Below are 14,815 nucleotides of genomic sequence, written 5' to 3'. Positions count from 1 at the left end.
CAGATATAGGAACAATGTGGCCTTTCTTACCTGTCAGAGGTGTACATTCCATCCGTACTAAACCAAGTCAGAAAGCTGCCCCTCCACCCCATCTCTCTCTCCTTCTCCCTTTCCCTCCACTTCCACCTCCACGCCATCTTACCCCTTCTTCACACAGGTCCTCACAGCAGCACCAGATTTAGTTCCAGGTGCTTCAGCATGTGTTCTCTGTTCCCTAACCACATCCCCTCTTGGTGGTGGCTTGGTGGCTTTTCTTCACAGAATTACTTTAGGTAAGCTTCCTTTTTGATCCCCCTCCATCTCCTCTCACCTCACCTCAAAGCACTGTATATCTAAATAGTTGATCATGTATCAATTAATTAATCACCATCATGAGGGTTTCGATGCCCCAGAGTGTTTAGTTTGGGGAGGGAAACGGGAAAGTAGGGTGACAGGGTGTCTAGCGATGGACTCTCGCATTTGTGACATAACTGTTTGTGGTTGTTTTGTGGGAAACATAAATTCAGGAGGTCAAAGTGTGAGAGTTGCACTAAGGACATAGAGAGGGCAAAACTGTGTGGGAGCTTTACAGGAAAGCTGCTTACATCACCCACAGACCCATCCCATTTATGCAAGTAACAGCCAAAGCAGAAGAGAGAGAAAGAGAGTGAGAGTGAAACACACACACAGAAAGATAGAGATAGACAGGCAGACAGACAGACAGACAGAGGTCGCTCATATGTACTGCTGAACTTCAGAGCTATCAGTTATAAAATGAATAGCAAACAATTAACGACTGATTTGTGAAGCTCTGAACTTCGGCTGAACTTCAGGTTCAACATTTTGGCTCGCAGGATAATATGATAGCTCGAGATATTTCACCTGAACTCATGGGTCCAAAGAAATGCTACTACTAAGGTATGTTACATCTCCACTCCGGTTTATATGATGTGCATACAGAAGCCATGTTCTGTAGTGATGTCTGTGTTTTCATGAACTCTTAAACATTTTTTAAACCAACTGCTTTTTAAAAAAGTATTTCAAGCATGTATTATTGCTTTAAATCACCCTGCAAATAGACATGTTCATGCTCACGTTCAAGTTGATGTGCTTATGCCATGCTGTATGTTTTACTTTGTCTGTGGTTTTTGTATTTGATTAATAACGAGACACATTTCTGGAACTAGACTTTGTTTTATGTCGCTTTCTAGAAACAAAACTTAACAGTAAGGCAGTTTTTGACAAAGTGAAAATTATGGGATATGTGCTATGAGCACAGTTAGTGCCTACGACTACTGGAAAATATTTACAATGGAGACATCCATCTTATAAACTATATAATTTATTCAAAATGTGTACGATTAAATAAAGTTGATGTTGATAGAGTATGAGTGACACTTTGTTACTACCGAACTCCCTCGTCTGTGCTTGTTGTTGAGACTTTTAGACATTTATTAGCAGTTTGTAGAGTTCAGTATGAGCTCGTGTGTGTGTGTGTGTGTGTGTGTGAGAGAGAGAGAGAGATCAGGATATCTTATGTGATGTTGAAACAGGCTCTGTGACAGATGTACCACCAAACTCTGGCGAAGCTGTCAAAGGAAACGCTACAGACAAAGTGCTAAATGCAGGATGTAACACTTTCAGTATTACTATATTCAGCATAAGGGGGGGAGAAAGGTCTTTGCTGCATTTTGATCTCACACCATCAGATGTGACCCGTAACAGTTCTACAGTTACAGTATTACATCCTGTGTAACGTTACAAATTCTGACTCAATGTCTGACAAAAAACAATGCAAAGATCTTCTGGACTCGGAGATATAATATGATGAAAATTTCCCGTCAGCGTGCTTTTTAATAATTTTCCTGCAACTCTGTGGTTAGGCCCCATGCTCAGGCCCCGTGCTCGTGTTTCTCTATAGCAGCCTGGTTCCCAAAAGATTGTCTTATCAGGTTTTGACATTACGCCTCAAAAGCTCAGCTGATAGGACGAATACAGCCCAACGGAACTCTGCACGCTTTGACATTTAGAGAAATTTCCTACATTTGCATATAGTGTGTCTTTCTATTTGTCTCACGTCCCCTGTTGAGACAACATATTGACTATTTGTCCCTTATGGTTTTTCCTTAGAAAATGTTTCAAACGCTTTTTAAATACTCTTCAAAATTGCTGCACATGATCAGAGTCAGAAAACATACAGAGGGAAACTACTTTTCCTTTAATTCACTAAATTTGAGCCGAATCCTCTTTGCAAAAATTCTGAAGCGACCATTAAAGACTAATAAAAGCCAAACTAACTGAACAGACCTTCCATATGGAATCAATTCAAGCAGCAGGTTAAATTAAACAATTTATAAAGAATGACCAGCGTACGTATATATTAAAAACAAAACTGCTCATATCTATTTCATGATGTGTTCCATGGAATCAGATGATTTTTTTTTTTTTAAACTAAATGCTAGTAAGATATAGTGAGGAAAATCCCCATTACTGTTTCCCAGCACAGAGAAACGGTCATAAAACAGTTAACGGCAGCACGTAATCCACCGAGACACTGAGGGAAAAAAGGGTTAATCTACAACCCTAAAGGTTTTTTGGGATTAGTTCTGAGGAGGAAATGTTAAACGTTTGAAACAGAACCATTTAAGAAGTGAAGAAACCTTAATTACTGAAGTAAAACGTAAGCTTAAGTGCTCTTATTGCAAGGCACAGTCTGTATAAAGTTATTCATTGTTGTTTTTGCTGCACATTTTAAGCCTTTTTTTATTTCTGTTTGCACAGTTCAAGAACTTGCAATTAAGAACTTCACTGCAAGAATTACACACTGTCGGACTTCGTGTATGTGACGAATAAAGAACTTGCATCTAAAACTGAGAACATCGTGTGTTTTAAGGAGTTCAAGAAAATATCAAGTCTGCTCGTATTCTGAAAAAGGTTCAATATAAAAGTTGTTCCTCTGAAAGATGTCGAACCCTGCATTCGACTTTGTCCAGATCATTGAAAGGTCTTTTCTTTTACTGTAATAATGTATGAGAAGTGTAATTTATGGGTTGCTTCGTGAAGATCACATAGAACATATGCAGCACTGTAAACATTATATTTGTAATTACTCAATTTCCTAGAAAAAGTAACTAAAATCAACCATGAAAAGTTTTGATGAGCTTCAGTTTCCTTGGATCCTAAAGCTGACTGGGAAAACAGATCACTTTTAGGTATTACTTTGTGACCACTGGACTGAATATCACACTGCATGTACGCAGCAAAGTATAAATAATGTCGCATTCACGTTTTGTTGGACGTGCTACGAATGCTCAGGTACACACACTGCACAAAGAAAGATGTGTGAAAAATAAAACATGGAAATTACTTTAGGTACCGGGTAAATATACTAGTACCAGGCAAAAGTTTGTACACCCCTACTCATTCTGAATGAGGTTTTTCTGTATTTTCTACATTGCAGAACAATACTGAAGACATCAAAATCTATGAAATAACATCTGAAACATGTATGGAATTAGGTGGTAACAAAAAAAAAAAAAAAAAGGTTGGATACTTTAGATTTACCTTTATGACTCTTTACACACTATTGTTCATCATCTTACCCAGCTTCATGAGGTCGTCACCTGAAATGCTTTTCAATTAACAGGTGTCTCGTCAAAAGTTAAATTAGTACAATTTCTTGCCTTCTTAATGCATTTGAGATCAAACGGTAAACATACAGTAAATAGTCCTATTCCATAACCGCAGGAATCCAAATATCAATTAAAGAAAAATGACATTAAAGACACGAAGGGACCTTTAATTAAAATAAATAAATAATACACAGAAAAACTTTTGAATAGGAAAGTGTTCAACCGGTGTTTGACTGGTATTCTAGATTTTAACAATAAACTATGTAGTACATTTATTACATCTTTGTAATACTGTTTTGCACACAATTGACCCGTTATATGCTGGTTATGTATTCCAGAGGACGAGACTGCAGCTGGGGCCTTTCCTGAATGTGTTCAACCATAAATCGTGCTCTTCCTTTTAGTTTCAGTTGTGAGGTGAGTCATTATAATAATTAAAATAATCAGCATGTTAAATCCCACTCACTGTTCAATCTAAAGGATGTAACAGGTCATACAGGCATGAACCGGTGAAATATATTCAGAAAAGGTTTTTTTTTTTTAAATTAACCCGCTAATAAGAATCTTGGTGTGTTGATGTTTAAATGCTGATTTTTTTTTTTTTTTAAATGTCTGTCCTTAGGGACCAGTAAACTCTAAAAGACTTCATGGGGGAGTGTCAATGTCTAGCACTCACAGATTCAGTGCGAGTGGCAGGGTCTGGGCCAATTATTCTCATCAACAATCAGAGATGGACTGGACCTGGCACGAACTAATGGCAATCACAGAACTGCAGGTCAGTCTGAGGCATTGAGTTTCTGTTTGGGGTTTCATTGGTTTGTTAGAAAGGTCAGGGAAAGAAAGAGTCGAGGGACTGTCCACATCTACCAAAATTACCATTTTGTATCAGTTCCTGATTTTTTTTGTTGTTTAAATGAGATTTAAGAAGTATTCTATCTTAATGAAAAATCAAACCCTGTAACATTTAGCTAAAGCTGAATTCCTCCTAAATGCAGCGATTCCGTTAAGATGTGCAACAATAGGCCAATTGAGTGACGCAAGGATAAAGACCGATAGAACGAGGGTGAGTGCAGTAGGGTGCCAGCAGCCCCCTGCACAGCACAATGGCCATCTGTTTCTATCTGAAACCTGAGCAAACCTAAGCGAGCCCTGCATAAGCTACGGGTGGCACATTCATGCAGGTGGGCTGATGTGATCTGTAACCTGCAGGCGACTTCTGAAAAGGCCCAAGCAGTCTAAACTGTTCCTGCTGTATTCCACAACAACTTTGATATACAAACAAACATAAGATGTGATGAAAGTCATGCAAAGCAGGTGAAAATGCCAGAGCAATTAAAATTTTCATTGTTGTGTTGTAGGAATTTGAAGTACCCAATGAGAATCCATTTGAAGCTGGTCCATATATCTCCATGGAGCAAATGGTGCATTATGGAAGTTGTGGGATGAACCTGGCAGAACCGAACCCACCCACCTGTCAGGCAAGCCCTGCTGCTGCTTTTGAAGCTGGGTATGCTGATGCAATATCCCCATACCAACGTTTGAACCCAAACATGGAGATGCACTATGGACATGGTGGGTGCCAGGCTACCAGATTACCACCAAATGCACCACCCTTTCAACAATCACTCATGAGCCTCTTGGATCCCATGAACACCAATCAGGGACAGGGGAAAAACTGCAACGGGCACCCAGACGATCTCGAGTCGGACTCTGGTCTTTCTTTGGGCTCAAGCCCACCACTTACCTCACCCGAGAACGAAGGCCATGGGGCGCTTACATATTTACCCCGAGACGGCTATACGGATGGTGACGTAGACTGCATTGGAAACCCAGGTCACATGAGACCAAACATGAATGCGCCTGTGGATTATTCACACACATTTGGCACCTACTCTGGACATTCATACTTCCCAGTTGCACCAAACCAACAACATGCCCAGCAGCACATGCCTCATTCACACCAGCATATAAGCGTCATGAAACAGCAGCTTCTTCCTGCGACTCTGCATGACTCGCATGCAAGCGCACCAAGAGCAGTCTCCTTCCAGTCACCACACCCCAAAATAAAAGAGGCTGGGGTCTCTGGTCCGCTCACCAGGGACGAACGGAGAGCAGTTGCACTCCAAATCCCTTTTCCGCTTGAAAAGATAGTCAACCTGCCGGTAGATGACTTCAACGAGCTACTAAGCAGGCATGCGCTAAGCGATGCCCAGCTCACACTTGTGCGCGACATCCGCCGCCGTGGCAAGAACAAGGTAGCGGCACAGAACTGCCGGAAGAGGAAGCTAGAAAACATCGTGCACCTGGAGCATGAGCTGGATCAGCTGAGAGCCCGCAGGGAACACCTAGCACAAGAGAGGCTAGAGTTCCAACAAAATCTCGCCATGCTGAAGTGTCGTCTCTCTGAGCTTTACGCTAAAGTATTCTCCCAGTTACGGGATGAGGAAGGACACCCGTATTCTCTGGAGGACTATTCGCTCCAACAAAGCAATGATGGTAACCTTTACCTTCTGCAACGAAACGACTCATTGGATGGGGAATGAGTGAGTGTCTTACAGAATTAAGTATATGGTTAAAAACTGGATGGGCCAAAATCATTAAAATATTCTATTTAAAAAAAAAAAAAGTTTTTACAGGTCACTGATCCAGCCAAGACGATCATCCTCAGGGCCACATCCAAAGACAACACAGCATGCTGGCTACTTTCCTGAACAAAAATAAAAGTGGTTCATCTTTCATGATACCATGTACATAGAATTAAGCATTAACTCACAGGCATCATGCGTCATCACTTAAAAAGCTTTATTTACAAAGTAAAAACATGGATGTAAAGAGAGATCATCTCCACCACATCTCTTTGGTCCTAAAACAAAGAGAAAAGAAAGAAAAAAAACCTTAGCATGTACTGAATTACATCTCAAGCATCACAATGGAGGGAAAAAACAAACAATTACCTTCACAGTGCCTGAAGAAAACAGGCAAAAATCATCCATTCAGGATCAGAAATGCTTTGCATCAAATTCCTAGAAAGCAGACCACAAAATTTGCCAATCAGTACACAAGACAAGAACACTGCATGCATTAAACTGAAGGGACAGAATCGAGTTACACTGTTAAGCAATGTACGTTTGTACCAGTTCATTGGTCTCTGTAGTTACTTTCCTTTTTTTTTTTTTTTAAATTAGGACACTGAATGCAAAGTTCAGAATACTGTACTGCATCTACAATGAATAAAATGAGTTGTGTCCAGTGGTAATTGAGAAGTCTGTTCTTACCTACTGGTGGCAATATAGCCATTCTGTTGCTCTCTCCTAGTCTTTCAGAGACGACCTGTACTCAAACGTTCCCTGATTCTTCTCATGGTGAAGGTCTTCCTACTCCTCTCTCAGCTTGCCTCCACGGCTAGTCATGGCAGTCATACAAACTAACCTGCTTCGTCTTTGCCAGTCTAACCAGCAGGTGGCCGATATTTGTTCTACAGGTAGCTCGGCAGAGATGTTGCATTTCAACACTGCTGCAAAGCATTTCCCTTTTTAAATAGTCTGCAAGTTTCCCTTGCCTGGACTGTGTGTCAGAAGACTTCTGGCATTAAAGCACAAGCACCGCTTGAGATGTATAGCCAGCAAAGTCGACTCCACAACGCTATGCCTGACTATACAGCTCAAGCCCCCAATAATCCCCAGTGACTACAACAATACACTTAAACTGGATGTTGCTTTATTTCTTGATTTTGTTGGTGTTACACATAATTAGGATCCTGGATTAAAAGTAACTCTACACAAAGCTTCATATGGAATGCATCCCATAAAGAAAAAAAAAAAATTTATAAAAAAAACCTGACATCACAAATCGTACATAAAAACCAAAAGTCCCTCTCATGACAGCACTACTGTACATCTCCTCTGAACGGCTGAGCAGATCTAGGGAGTAAACCTGCCGCTGCCCTGTCATTCCACTTGCTCTCCTGTCTCCTCTCCTAAGTACTGAGCCCTGTTGAATATGAACAACAGCGTTAAGCTACACACTGCCTCTTAGGCTTTGACAGATTTTTGTACAGTAGAACACACACTACCTAATGGACATCTCAATATACAGTTACAATTGTGAAAACACCGATACAAACCTTAAAAGGACTTAATAGCGTCGACCACCAGAGCCTCCGCCATAGCCTCCACCTCCTCCTGAGCTACCTCCATAGCCACCTGAGGAACACAAAAAGGTTAATATTGAATTCTGAAGAAATTTTTTTCGTACGAAACTTCATGCGAGACTCACCACCATATGGGCCGCTATTCCTGCCGCCGCCGCCGCCTCCACCAAAGTTTCCTTTCATGGGGCCAAAACTTGACTGCTGGTGGCTGTAGTTTCCAAAATCATTGTAGCTGCCGCCGCTGCTGCTGCCGCCTCCTCCTCCTCCTCCTCCGAAGTTGCCTGCACACAAAACAAGAATTCGCAAAAAAGCAAACGGAACTGAATCAGAACTTCCTAATCACGTTATTAAAAAGAGCCCTGAATAACGACAGCGTTAAGCAGCTCACCACCTCCAAAGTTTCCACTGCTGTTATAGTTATCGTAGCTGTTTCCACCTCCGCCGTATCCGCTGCCACCGCCATATCCACCACTGCCGCCGCTGCCGTAGCCTCCACCGCTGCTACCACCATAGCCTGGTCCTCCACCCCCATATCCTCCACCACGGTTGCCTCCATAGCCAGGACCTCCACCACCATAACCACCTGTGGAACACAGCTTGGTTAGCATTCCAGATCGCCACAAAATATACTGTATATTTCATGATCGATAAAAGCAAAATTATGCTAAGTAACTAATAAAAATATTTATTTTTTCCACAAGGGGAACAGCATTCTGCATGAACCTTTATCAGTTTCAGAGATTATTCAGCTCAACCTGCAAGGTCAATACAATTTCTAGAAAGCTTAAGATTTGACCCCTCTTGTACAAGTCTGGAAATTATTAGAGTTCTGAGCTGCAGCTGACCAACGGCTGCAAAGATGCCCAAACTCGTGTGTGCACACACCAAACTGATCAAGGGAACAAAATGGACAGTCACATACCATCTCCTCCAAATCCATTATTGTAGCCATCTCCACCTCCATATCCTCCACTGCCACCTCTGCCTCCTGATCACACAGTTAAAGCATTAGGACTGGTCTAAATTGGGATTTTAGCTCATTACCAACACAGTACTAATGCACAAATATTGTCATCGGTTTCCCCAACATATCCAAGTAAAGCTGACCGGTTGGTTTGCTCAGGCTATGTATGGTCACGCACGTCACTTTAAAACACAAAGATTAACAAGACCATCACATTTTACCACTGAGCACCAAAATCAGCCAAAAGCTCTGGGTGTAGCTCTGTAGACGTTACATGTACCTCTGAATCCGTCTCTGTATCCATCTCTGCCTCCTCCAAAGTCACTCCCGCCTCCATATCGACCGCCAAAGTTTCCACCTCCACGCCCTATATATACAGCCACACAAGACACAGTTTCCTTAATTCAAATAAATGACTTACAAGAAGCAGCCAGAGACCAAATCTTACCCCTCATGTTCATCGATGAATTCTGCATCTCTTGTTTAGACAGCGCCTTTCTCACTTCTGAATTATGGCCGTTTATCGTGTGGTACTTTTGAACTAGCAAGAAAAAAACAGCAGCATATCAAGTCAAAGTCTCAGCAGCTGCTCAGATTTGCAACAAACCAGCATTTACATGAGACACTTACTAACGATACGATCCACAGCATCATGATCATCAAAAGTAACAAACGCAAAGCCTCTTTTGTTGCCAGTCTTATGATCGACCATTATTTCAATCGCTTCGATCTTCCCAAATTCCTGGAAATATTCCCGTAGATGGCCCTCTTCTGTATCTTCCTTAATGCCACCCACAAAGATCTTTTTCACTGTAGTGTGTGCAAAAGGTCTGTTGGAATCCTGGAGCACAAAAGCATTTAGAGAAATGGATCAGATCCTAATATAAACAAACACACACTGGTTTTAGCTATACAAGGAAAAAAAAAAAAAAAGTCAGCACCTCTCTAGACACGGCACGTTTGGGCTCGACGAGACGGCCGTCCACTTTGTGAGGACGTGCCTTCATGGCAGCGTCGACTTCATCCACACAGGAGTATGTGACGAAACCAAAGCCCCTGGAGCGCTTGGAGTTCGGGTCTCTCATAACCTTGACAGGAGAAACACACAATGAACACACAGACTCTCATTGAACTTCACTGAAGCTTAAAGCTAGACGGCCTTTCGATTTCACAAAATCGGTGAAACTTTGTTTCCTCTAAAATTTGGTCACTGGGATGTGTATTTCTATAATATCTCAAAATATCAGACCATTCTGTGGCTGGAAAGTTATTTAATTTGAGTGGACTCCCGAGCAAATAACGTGCATGAAATCCCTTGTTTTGTGCAGTCAAGCAGACAGAGGAAGTCCATGTGCGCATACGCAAGCTTATCTTTTGGGTTTTATGATAGCTTGCATCCAGTGTTCTATTACTGTGTGACAGGAACTGATGTGGGTGGAGCACAGAAGCATGGCAGGAGAGAGTTGATGTTACACCCAAACACACTACTGAGCTTTTCAGCTTTTTTCCCCCCTTTCCTTTCACTCACAAACACACACGCATTATGGTTGGGGAGAGAGCCCCTTTTCTCTGCTCTCTCTCCTTTTATGCTCCATCCCTGTAACAAACAAAATAATTGACAGCAGGTGGAATGATGGCACGGTGGTGTAGTGGTTAGCACGGTCGCCTGACAGCAAGAAGGTTCTGGGTTCGAACCCAGCAGCCGGCAAGGGCCTTTCTGTGTGGAGTTTGCATGTTCTCCCCGTGTCTGCATGGGTGGGTTTCCCCCACAATCCAAAGACATGCAGGTTAGATTAATACAAGAGCGAGGCACCTGACTCCCAGCTGCTCCCCGAGCGCTGTTAGCATGGCTGCCCACTGCTCTGGGTATGTGTGCGCGCTCATTGCTCCCGTGTGTGTTTTCACTGTTTCAGATGGGTTAAATGCAGAGAGGAAATTTCACAAGTGTGTGATGAATAAAGCTGTGCTTTCTTTCTTTTCTTACCTTCCCCGACCTCCATTCACAGACTGCTGCTTGGCCACGCTGCCACCTACAGGTTTACCTTGACAGTTCCATCATTCTGTCACTAAAACAGCTGATCACACCAAGGTGCTTGCTGACCACCGATACTTATTAGTTTGGTCCTGCATTTTCTTTCTTCGTATATAAAAACATAACTGCTTTTCTTCTCACTTTCCGTTACTGTAGTCGGTCTTTCAAGTCCTCCATTGGTTTCAAATTTGTATCCCACAATGCCTTGTGCGAACGAGGAAAGCCCAATACGTGATGGAGGAGGTAGTATTTTGAATTGAGTCATGATGAAGCAAGAAAAAATGGCAGCGAATTTAGGATCACGTGGCCCTAAATTCATTAATTGTTCTTTTTATTAAAAAAATAACACAATTGGAAGTCTAAGATTTGAATTCAGTAGCTTTTGGTCCACTAAACAAATATTTGAGTGTCGGGGAAAGTTATTTTTATGACCTACACTTAAAATCTAGCCTGGCAAGCCAGACTAAATGTGAATATTTAGTCTGGCCTCGATCCGTAGACATTTCCAAAGGGGGTAGGAGGAACAAACCGCTGTCTTTCAAACTGTCTCTGTGCGTATAGGCCAACACTCTGACCAATCAGCGCAACGGTGACTGTGACATAGTCAGAGCGACAGAAAGCAGTGGGGGAGGCCTTGAAATAATTAATTTTTCAAAATGCGTATTAATTAATAAACAGGTTCTAGATATTAAGAAGTTTGGAGATAATGACCACAAGTTTGGAGTCTGTACCACATACACTTTTTTTTTTCCAAGTGTTTTTCAAGGGTTTGCTTAAACTGTTTTTGAGAGTTTTTATTTAGTGGCGTTTGGTGAAATAATTTCCTTTAATTTAAAATAACGGGAAAATAAACAATCAAAAAGTAATGTTTCAAAGCTGTTTATTAATTCTTCGTACTGCACAAACTAGCCCCATCCTTTTGGCTATGAGCGGAGCCAGCTGGTAGATCAGACTTTTACCATAGCCGGTCGGCAAAACAGCGAAAACGTCCTTCTTGAAAAGGAATGAGCGGAGAGCCTCTTCCTGCTCATGTTTCAACGAAAACTCCAAGTCTAAAGTGGTGTTTACATTAGACCGTATCCGTCTCGGATGCACTGTCCGTGCACATTAAAACGCTGGGAAACGACTCCACAGGCGGAACAACTTGAATCCGCCAGGGCCCACGTATTCAACCCAGTTCGTATCTGATCCGGTGCTGTGTAAACATTGAGGAACGAGGAAACGCAGTGCTGAGCTCTAGCGGACATCGTCATTGGACAACGTCACTGACATCCACCTTCCTGATTCGCTGGCGTTGGGATCACACACACAGCGGCTCAGTCCCGAATCACTGCTCGTGCGCCCTGTGAGCTGCGCAGGGCCGGAGTGCGCACCCTCCAGAGGGCACTCGCTGTTCAGGGCGGAGTGATTTGGAGCGCAGGAGGAAGCGCTGAGCCGCACTGAGGTTTATTTACACATTTCAACTTATTTACCTCCTTCAGGCGCTTAAACTCAGTGAGAACATGAACATCACAGCCAGGTGTGTTTATCTGCTGGAGAAGGTGTTCGCTTGCCATCCTTCCACTTGCAAGTGGTGAGTGACTTGCGCATGCCCGATATGCACTGGGATCATGTAACGTGCCGTCTAATTAGTCATGTGATTAGCGTATCCGTGTATTGGCGCTGCTGTGTGCACGCGAATCGTTTTAAAAACGTTAATCTGATGATCCGCTGATACGGTCTAATATAAACACCACCTAATTCTTCTAAAACTGATTCCAAAGCGGAGTCAAACGCGCGCTGTTCACTAGCCTGTAGCCATCTTTCCTGCTGTGCTTTCTCCAGCGTGGCGCAGCTTTGTCGTCACTCCTGCAAAAGCCCGCCCAAAGAATCCAAACAAAAAACCTTGCGTTGTGATTGGCGGGCACGATTTGATGCCCGGGGTGTTTTTGTTTATATGGTGCGAGGCTAGACCGACTCGCTAGGCAAAAATATTTTTGGCCGCTAGGCGGGTGGGTCTAGTTTACTAGGCTACTTAAAATCTAAAAGGCAGTCTAGCTTTAAAAGAAACATGATCACAAGTGCAAAGTGTAAACAACAAATAATTATTTAAAAAATTAAAAAATAATGCACATTAGTTCAAAACAAACAAACAAACAAAAAAAACCACGTGGAGACTCACCACACAGTCGGTTAACGTGCCCCATTGCTCAAAGTAAGAGCGCAGACTGTCGTCTGTAGTCTCGAAGCTCAGGCCTCCGATGAACAACTTCCGGAGTTGCTCCGGTTCTCGTGGCTGTTCCTGAAAAGCACATCCGGAGTTAAATTTTTCATTTTAACGAACCTATAACATTAGTAAATCGCTGATAAAGTCAGTCAGGTTTCAAGTGTCTCTTTAAGGTGCGTGCAGACACAGAGGTGGAAAAAAAAAAAAAAAAGCCCACCCAACATGGTCGCCATGATGGCTAACACATGCTAACAAAAGACCACACCAAAAACACAAATACAGCCAGAAATACTCCACAGCTAAAGTTTCACTATATATAAGAGTTAAATACAATAAAGTTACATTTTAAATAAAAGTTAAATTTCCCTTTTCTGTCTTTATGTACGCACTAATAAACAAACACAAAATGGCCGCGGTGTAGGCCGCTAGCGAGCACTAAGCTAAACAGAAAACACCGCATAACCAAACCGCAGGATTAAAATAACACCCGTATACAGTCATATTAAACATAAATTTACCTATATAAAAGTATTAACTCGATACATATATTTTTTTTACCTCTTTCGGCATACTGCGTTTCTTCCCTGACTGCTTGGCGCCACACACACAAGCCGCCGAAAACGTAAAAAAAAAAAAGGAAAAGAAACTATTACTTCCTGCGACCGTTCTTCAAATCAGACACACAGGACCCACCCACTGTCGTCTGCGATTGGCTCTCGATTGTGCTCATGCAACATTTGATTGGTTGATATTCCCATCAGAGGTTCAGGATCAGAAGGGTCTATGTAATGCAACCAAACGCAACACCGCCCCCAAATCCGTTTGTAACAGTGCAGTCAGAGGGCTTATCTGATAGACAATTGGTTTATTTCAAACTCATTTTTGTAGTTTAATTCGCCCCCAAATAATGTTGCATTATGATGGTAATATCTAATAAGATAAGTGGGCGGCGCGATCACAGTAAGAAGGTTCTGGTTTCGAACCCAGCCTTTGTGGGTGGAGTCTGCATGGGTTTCCTCCAGTTACCCCACAGTTATAGAGGTTTTCGACCCACGTGACCGTTGCCAGGTCAACAAGTAGATGGCGCCATTTTGGCGGTCACAACAATGGTGACTCCCGCTAGCCCAACATGTCAGAGATTTGTCAAAAAATATGTATTTTCCCTTTTCACAGCATGCATTGTTTGAATGGTTGCCATGACAACATATGCAAAGATTTCCAACAACATTTTGTGGCAAAAAATTCCATAACAGTCTACTTCAACGTGATACCAAATAAAAGTAAATTCATTGTAGTTAGAAAAATAGTGTCCAGGTTGAGAGAGAGTTACATTAAAAATATAGAAAAATGCATAATAATTAATATGTCTAGTATCGAATTCTAGTTTTGTCCATTGCATATTCACATCTAAAAAGTACAACCCACCCAACAACATGGCTCTGCCTCGCCTGAGGGCACCGTGTATGTTAAACCTAGACTACACGTAAGCCGCCCAAACACTAGTAAGAAGCCCGGTGCCAGGTAGCCCCATTGATGAGGCCGAGCGGTCCCCGTCTCACGTACCACGGATGTATAAAGATAAAACCATCATAGCCTGACTAGTGGGGCTAGGTGCCAGGTAGCCTGAACACCGCCTAACAGGGCTTACGTGTAGGCTAGGTGCTAGGCTACATGTATAATTTGACATTTATCTCGTATACGATATCTTTAAACTTTTGGAAAAGTTACCTGAGACAAAATGTTCGCCACACAAACGCGTGTGTTCGGTGGGCTGCCAATTCTCTCGCCTGATCGCCGCGATCCACTTTCGTGACGCTGTCGATCGGCCGGGAACCTATGGAACGTTAATCCA

At 42.4% G+C, this 14,815-nt stretch overlaps 2 protein-coding genes across 9 annotated transcripts; one reads left to right on the top strand and one right to left on the bottom strand.

Moving 5' to 3' along the window:
* Nucleotides 1-658: 658 nt before the first annotated feature.
* Nucleotides 659-6,867, top strand: nfe2 (nuclear factor, erythroid 2). Of its 6 annotated transcripts, none has more exons than XM_060937562.1 (5): nucleotides 659-897; nucleotides 3,950-4,028; nucleotides 4,234-4,386; nucleotides 4,970-6,154; nucleotides 6,239-6,867. In XM_060937562.1, exons 2-4 carry the CDS (start codon nucleotides 3,981-3,983, stop codon nucleotides 6,152-6,154), a joined length of 1,386 nt encoding a protein of 461 aa, XP_060793545.1. In that variant the 5' UTR covers nucleotides 659-897; nucleotides 3,950-3,980; the 3' UTR covers nucleotides 6,239-6,867. The 6 variants fall into 6 exon arrangements, with proteins under 6 accessions (XP_060793545.1, XP_060793542.1, XP_060793540.1 ...); XM_060937559.1 differs by adding an exon at nucleotides 2,761-2,817 and having other exon boundaries at nucleotides 4,970-6,867; XM_060937557.1 differs by having other exon boundaries at nucleotides 4,970-6,867.
* Nucleotides 6,397-13,631, bottom strand: LOC132896610 (heterogeneous nuclear ribonucleoproteins A1 homolog). Of its 3 annotated transcripts, XR_009656109.1 has the most exons (12): nucleotides 13,522-13,631; nucleotides 12,919-13,038; nucleotides 9,667-9,813; nucleotides 9,356-9,566; nucleotides 9,174-9,266; nucleotides 9,006-9,092; nucleotides 8,684-8,749; nucleotides 8,150-8,344; nucleotides 7,887-8,042; nucleotides 7,735-7,813; nucleotides 6,566-6,634; nucleotides 6,397-6,474 (listed from the first exon to the last, which is right to left on the bottom strand). XR_009656109.1 is itself a non-coding variant. In XM_060937563.1 (11 exons), the coding sequence occupies exons 1-10, from the start codon at nucleotides 13,531-13,533 to the stop codon at nucleotides 7,746-7,748; spliced, it is 1,155 nt and encodes a 384-aa protein (XP_060793546.1). In that variant the 5' UTR covers nucleotides 13,534-13,631; the 3' UTR covers nucleotides 7,312-7,601; nucleotides 7,735-7,745. The 3 variants fall into 3 exon arrangements, 2 of the variants coding, with proteins under 2 accessions (XP_060793546.1, XP_060793547.1); XM_060937563.1 differs by lacking the exons at nucleotides 6,397-6,474; nucleotides 6,566-6,634 and adding an exon at nucleotides 7,312-7,601; XM_060937564.1 differs by lacking the exons at nucleotides 6,397-6,474; nucleotides 6,566-6,634 and adding an exon at nucleotides 7,312-7,601 and having other exon boundaries at nucleotides 8,153-8,344.
* Between the last annotated feature and the right edge of the window lie 1,184 nt (nucleotides 13,632-14,815).

This window comes from Neoarius graeffei, chromosome 13 (genome assembly GCF_027579695.1).
Source record: "Neoarius graeffei isolate fNeoGra1 chromosome 13, fNeoGra1.pri, whole genome shotgun sequence".
In the NCBI taxonomy this organism is placed as follows: domain Eukaryota; kingdom Metazoa; phylum Chordata; class Actinopteri; order Siluriformes; family Ariidae; genus Neoarius; species Neoarius graeffei.
The sequence above is the reverse complement of the archived record's forward strand: the minus strand, read 5'-3'. Positions and strand labels throughout refer to the sequence as shown.

Coding starts and splice junctions, on each gene's coding strand:
- nfe2 (XM_060937562.1), top strand. CDS start 3,981: ATGTGTTCAACCATAAATCGTGCTCTTCCTTTTAGTTTCAGTTGTGAG. Junction 4,029..4,233: donor CTTTTAGTTTCAGTTGTGAG/GTGAGTCATTAT, acceptor GTCTGTCCTTAG/GGACCAGTAAACTCTAAAAG. Junction 4,387..4,969: donor TGGCAATCACAGAACTGCAG/GTCAGTCTGAGG, acceptor GTTGTGTTGTAG/GAATTTGAAGTACCCAATGA.
- LOC132896610 (XM_060937563.1), bottom strand. Junction 9,267..9,355: donor TGCTGTGGATCGTATCGTTA/GTAAGTGTCTCA, acceptor TTTTCTTGCTAG/TTCAAAAGTACCACACGATA. Junction 8,345..8,683: donor TAATGGATTTGGAGGAGATG/GTATGTGACTGT, acceptor TGTGTTCCACAG/GTGGTTATGGTGGTGGAGGT.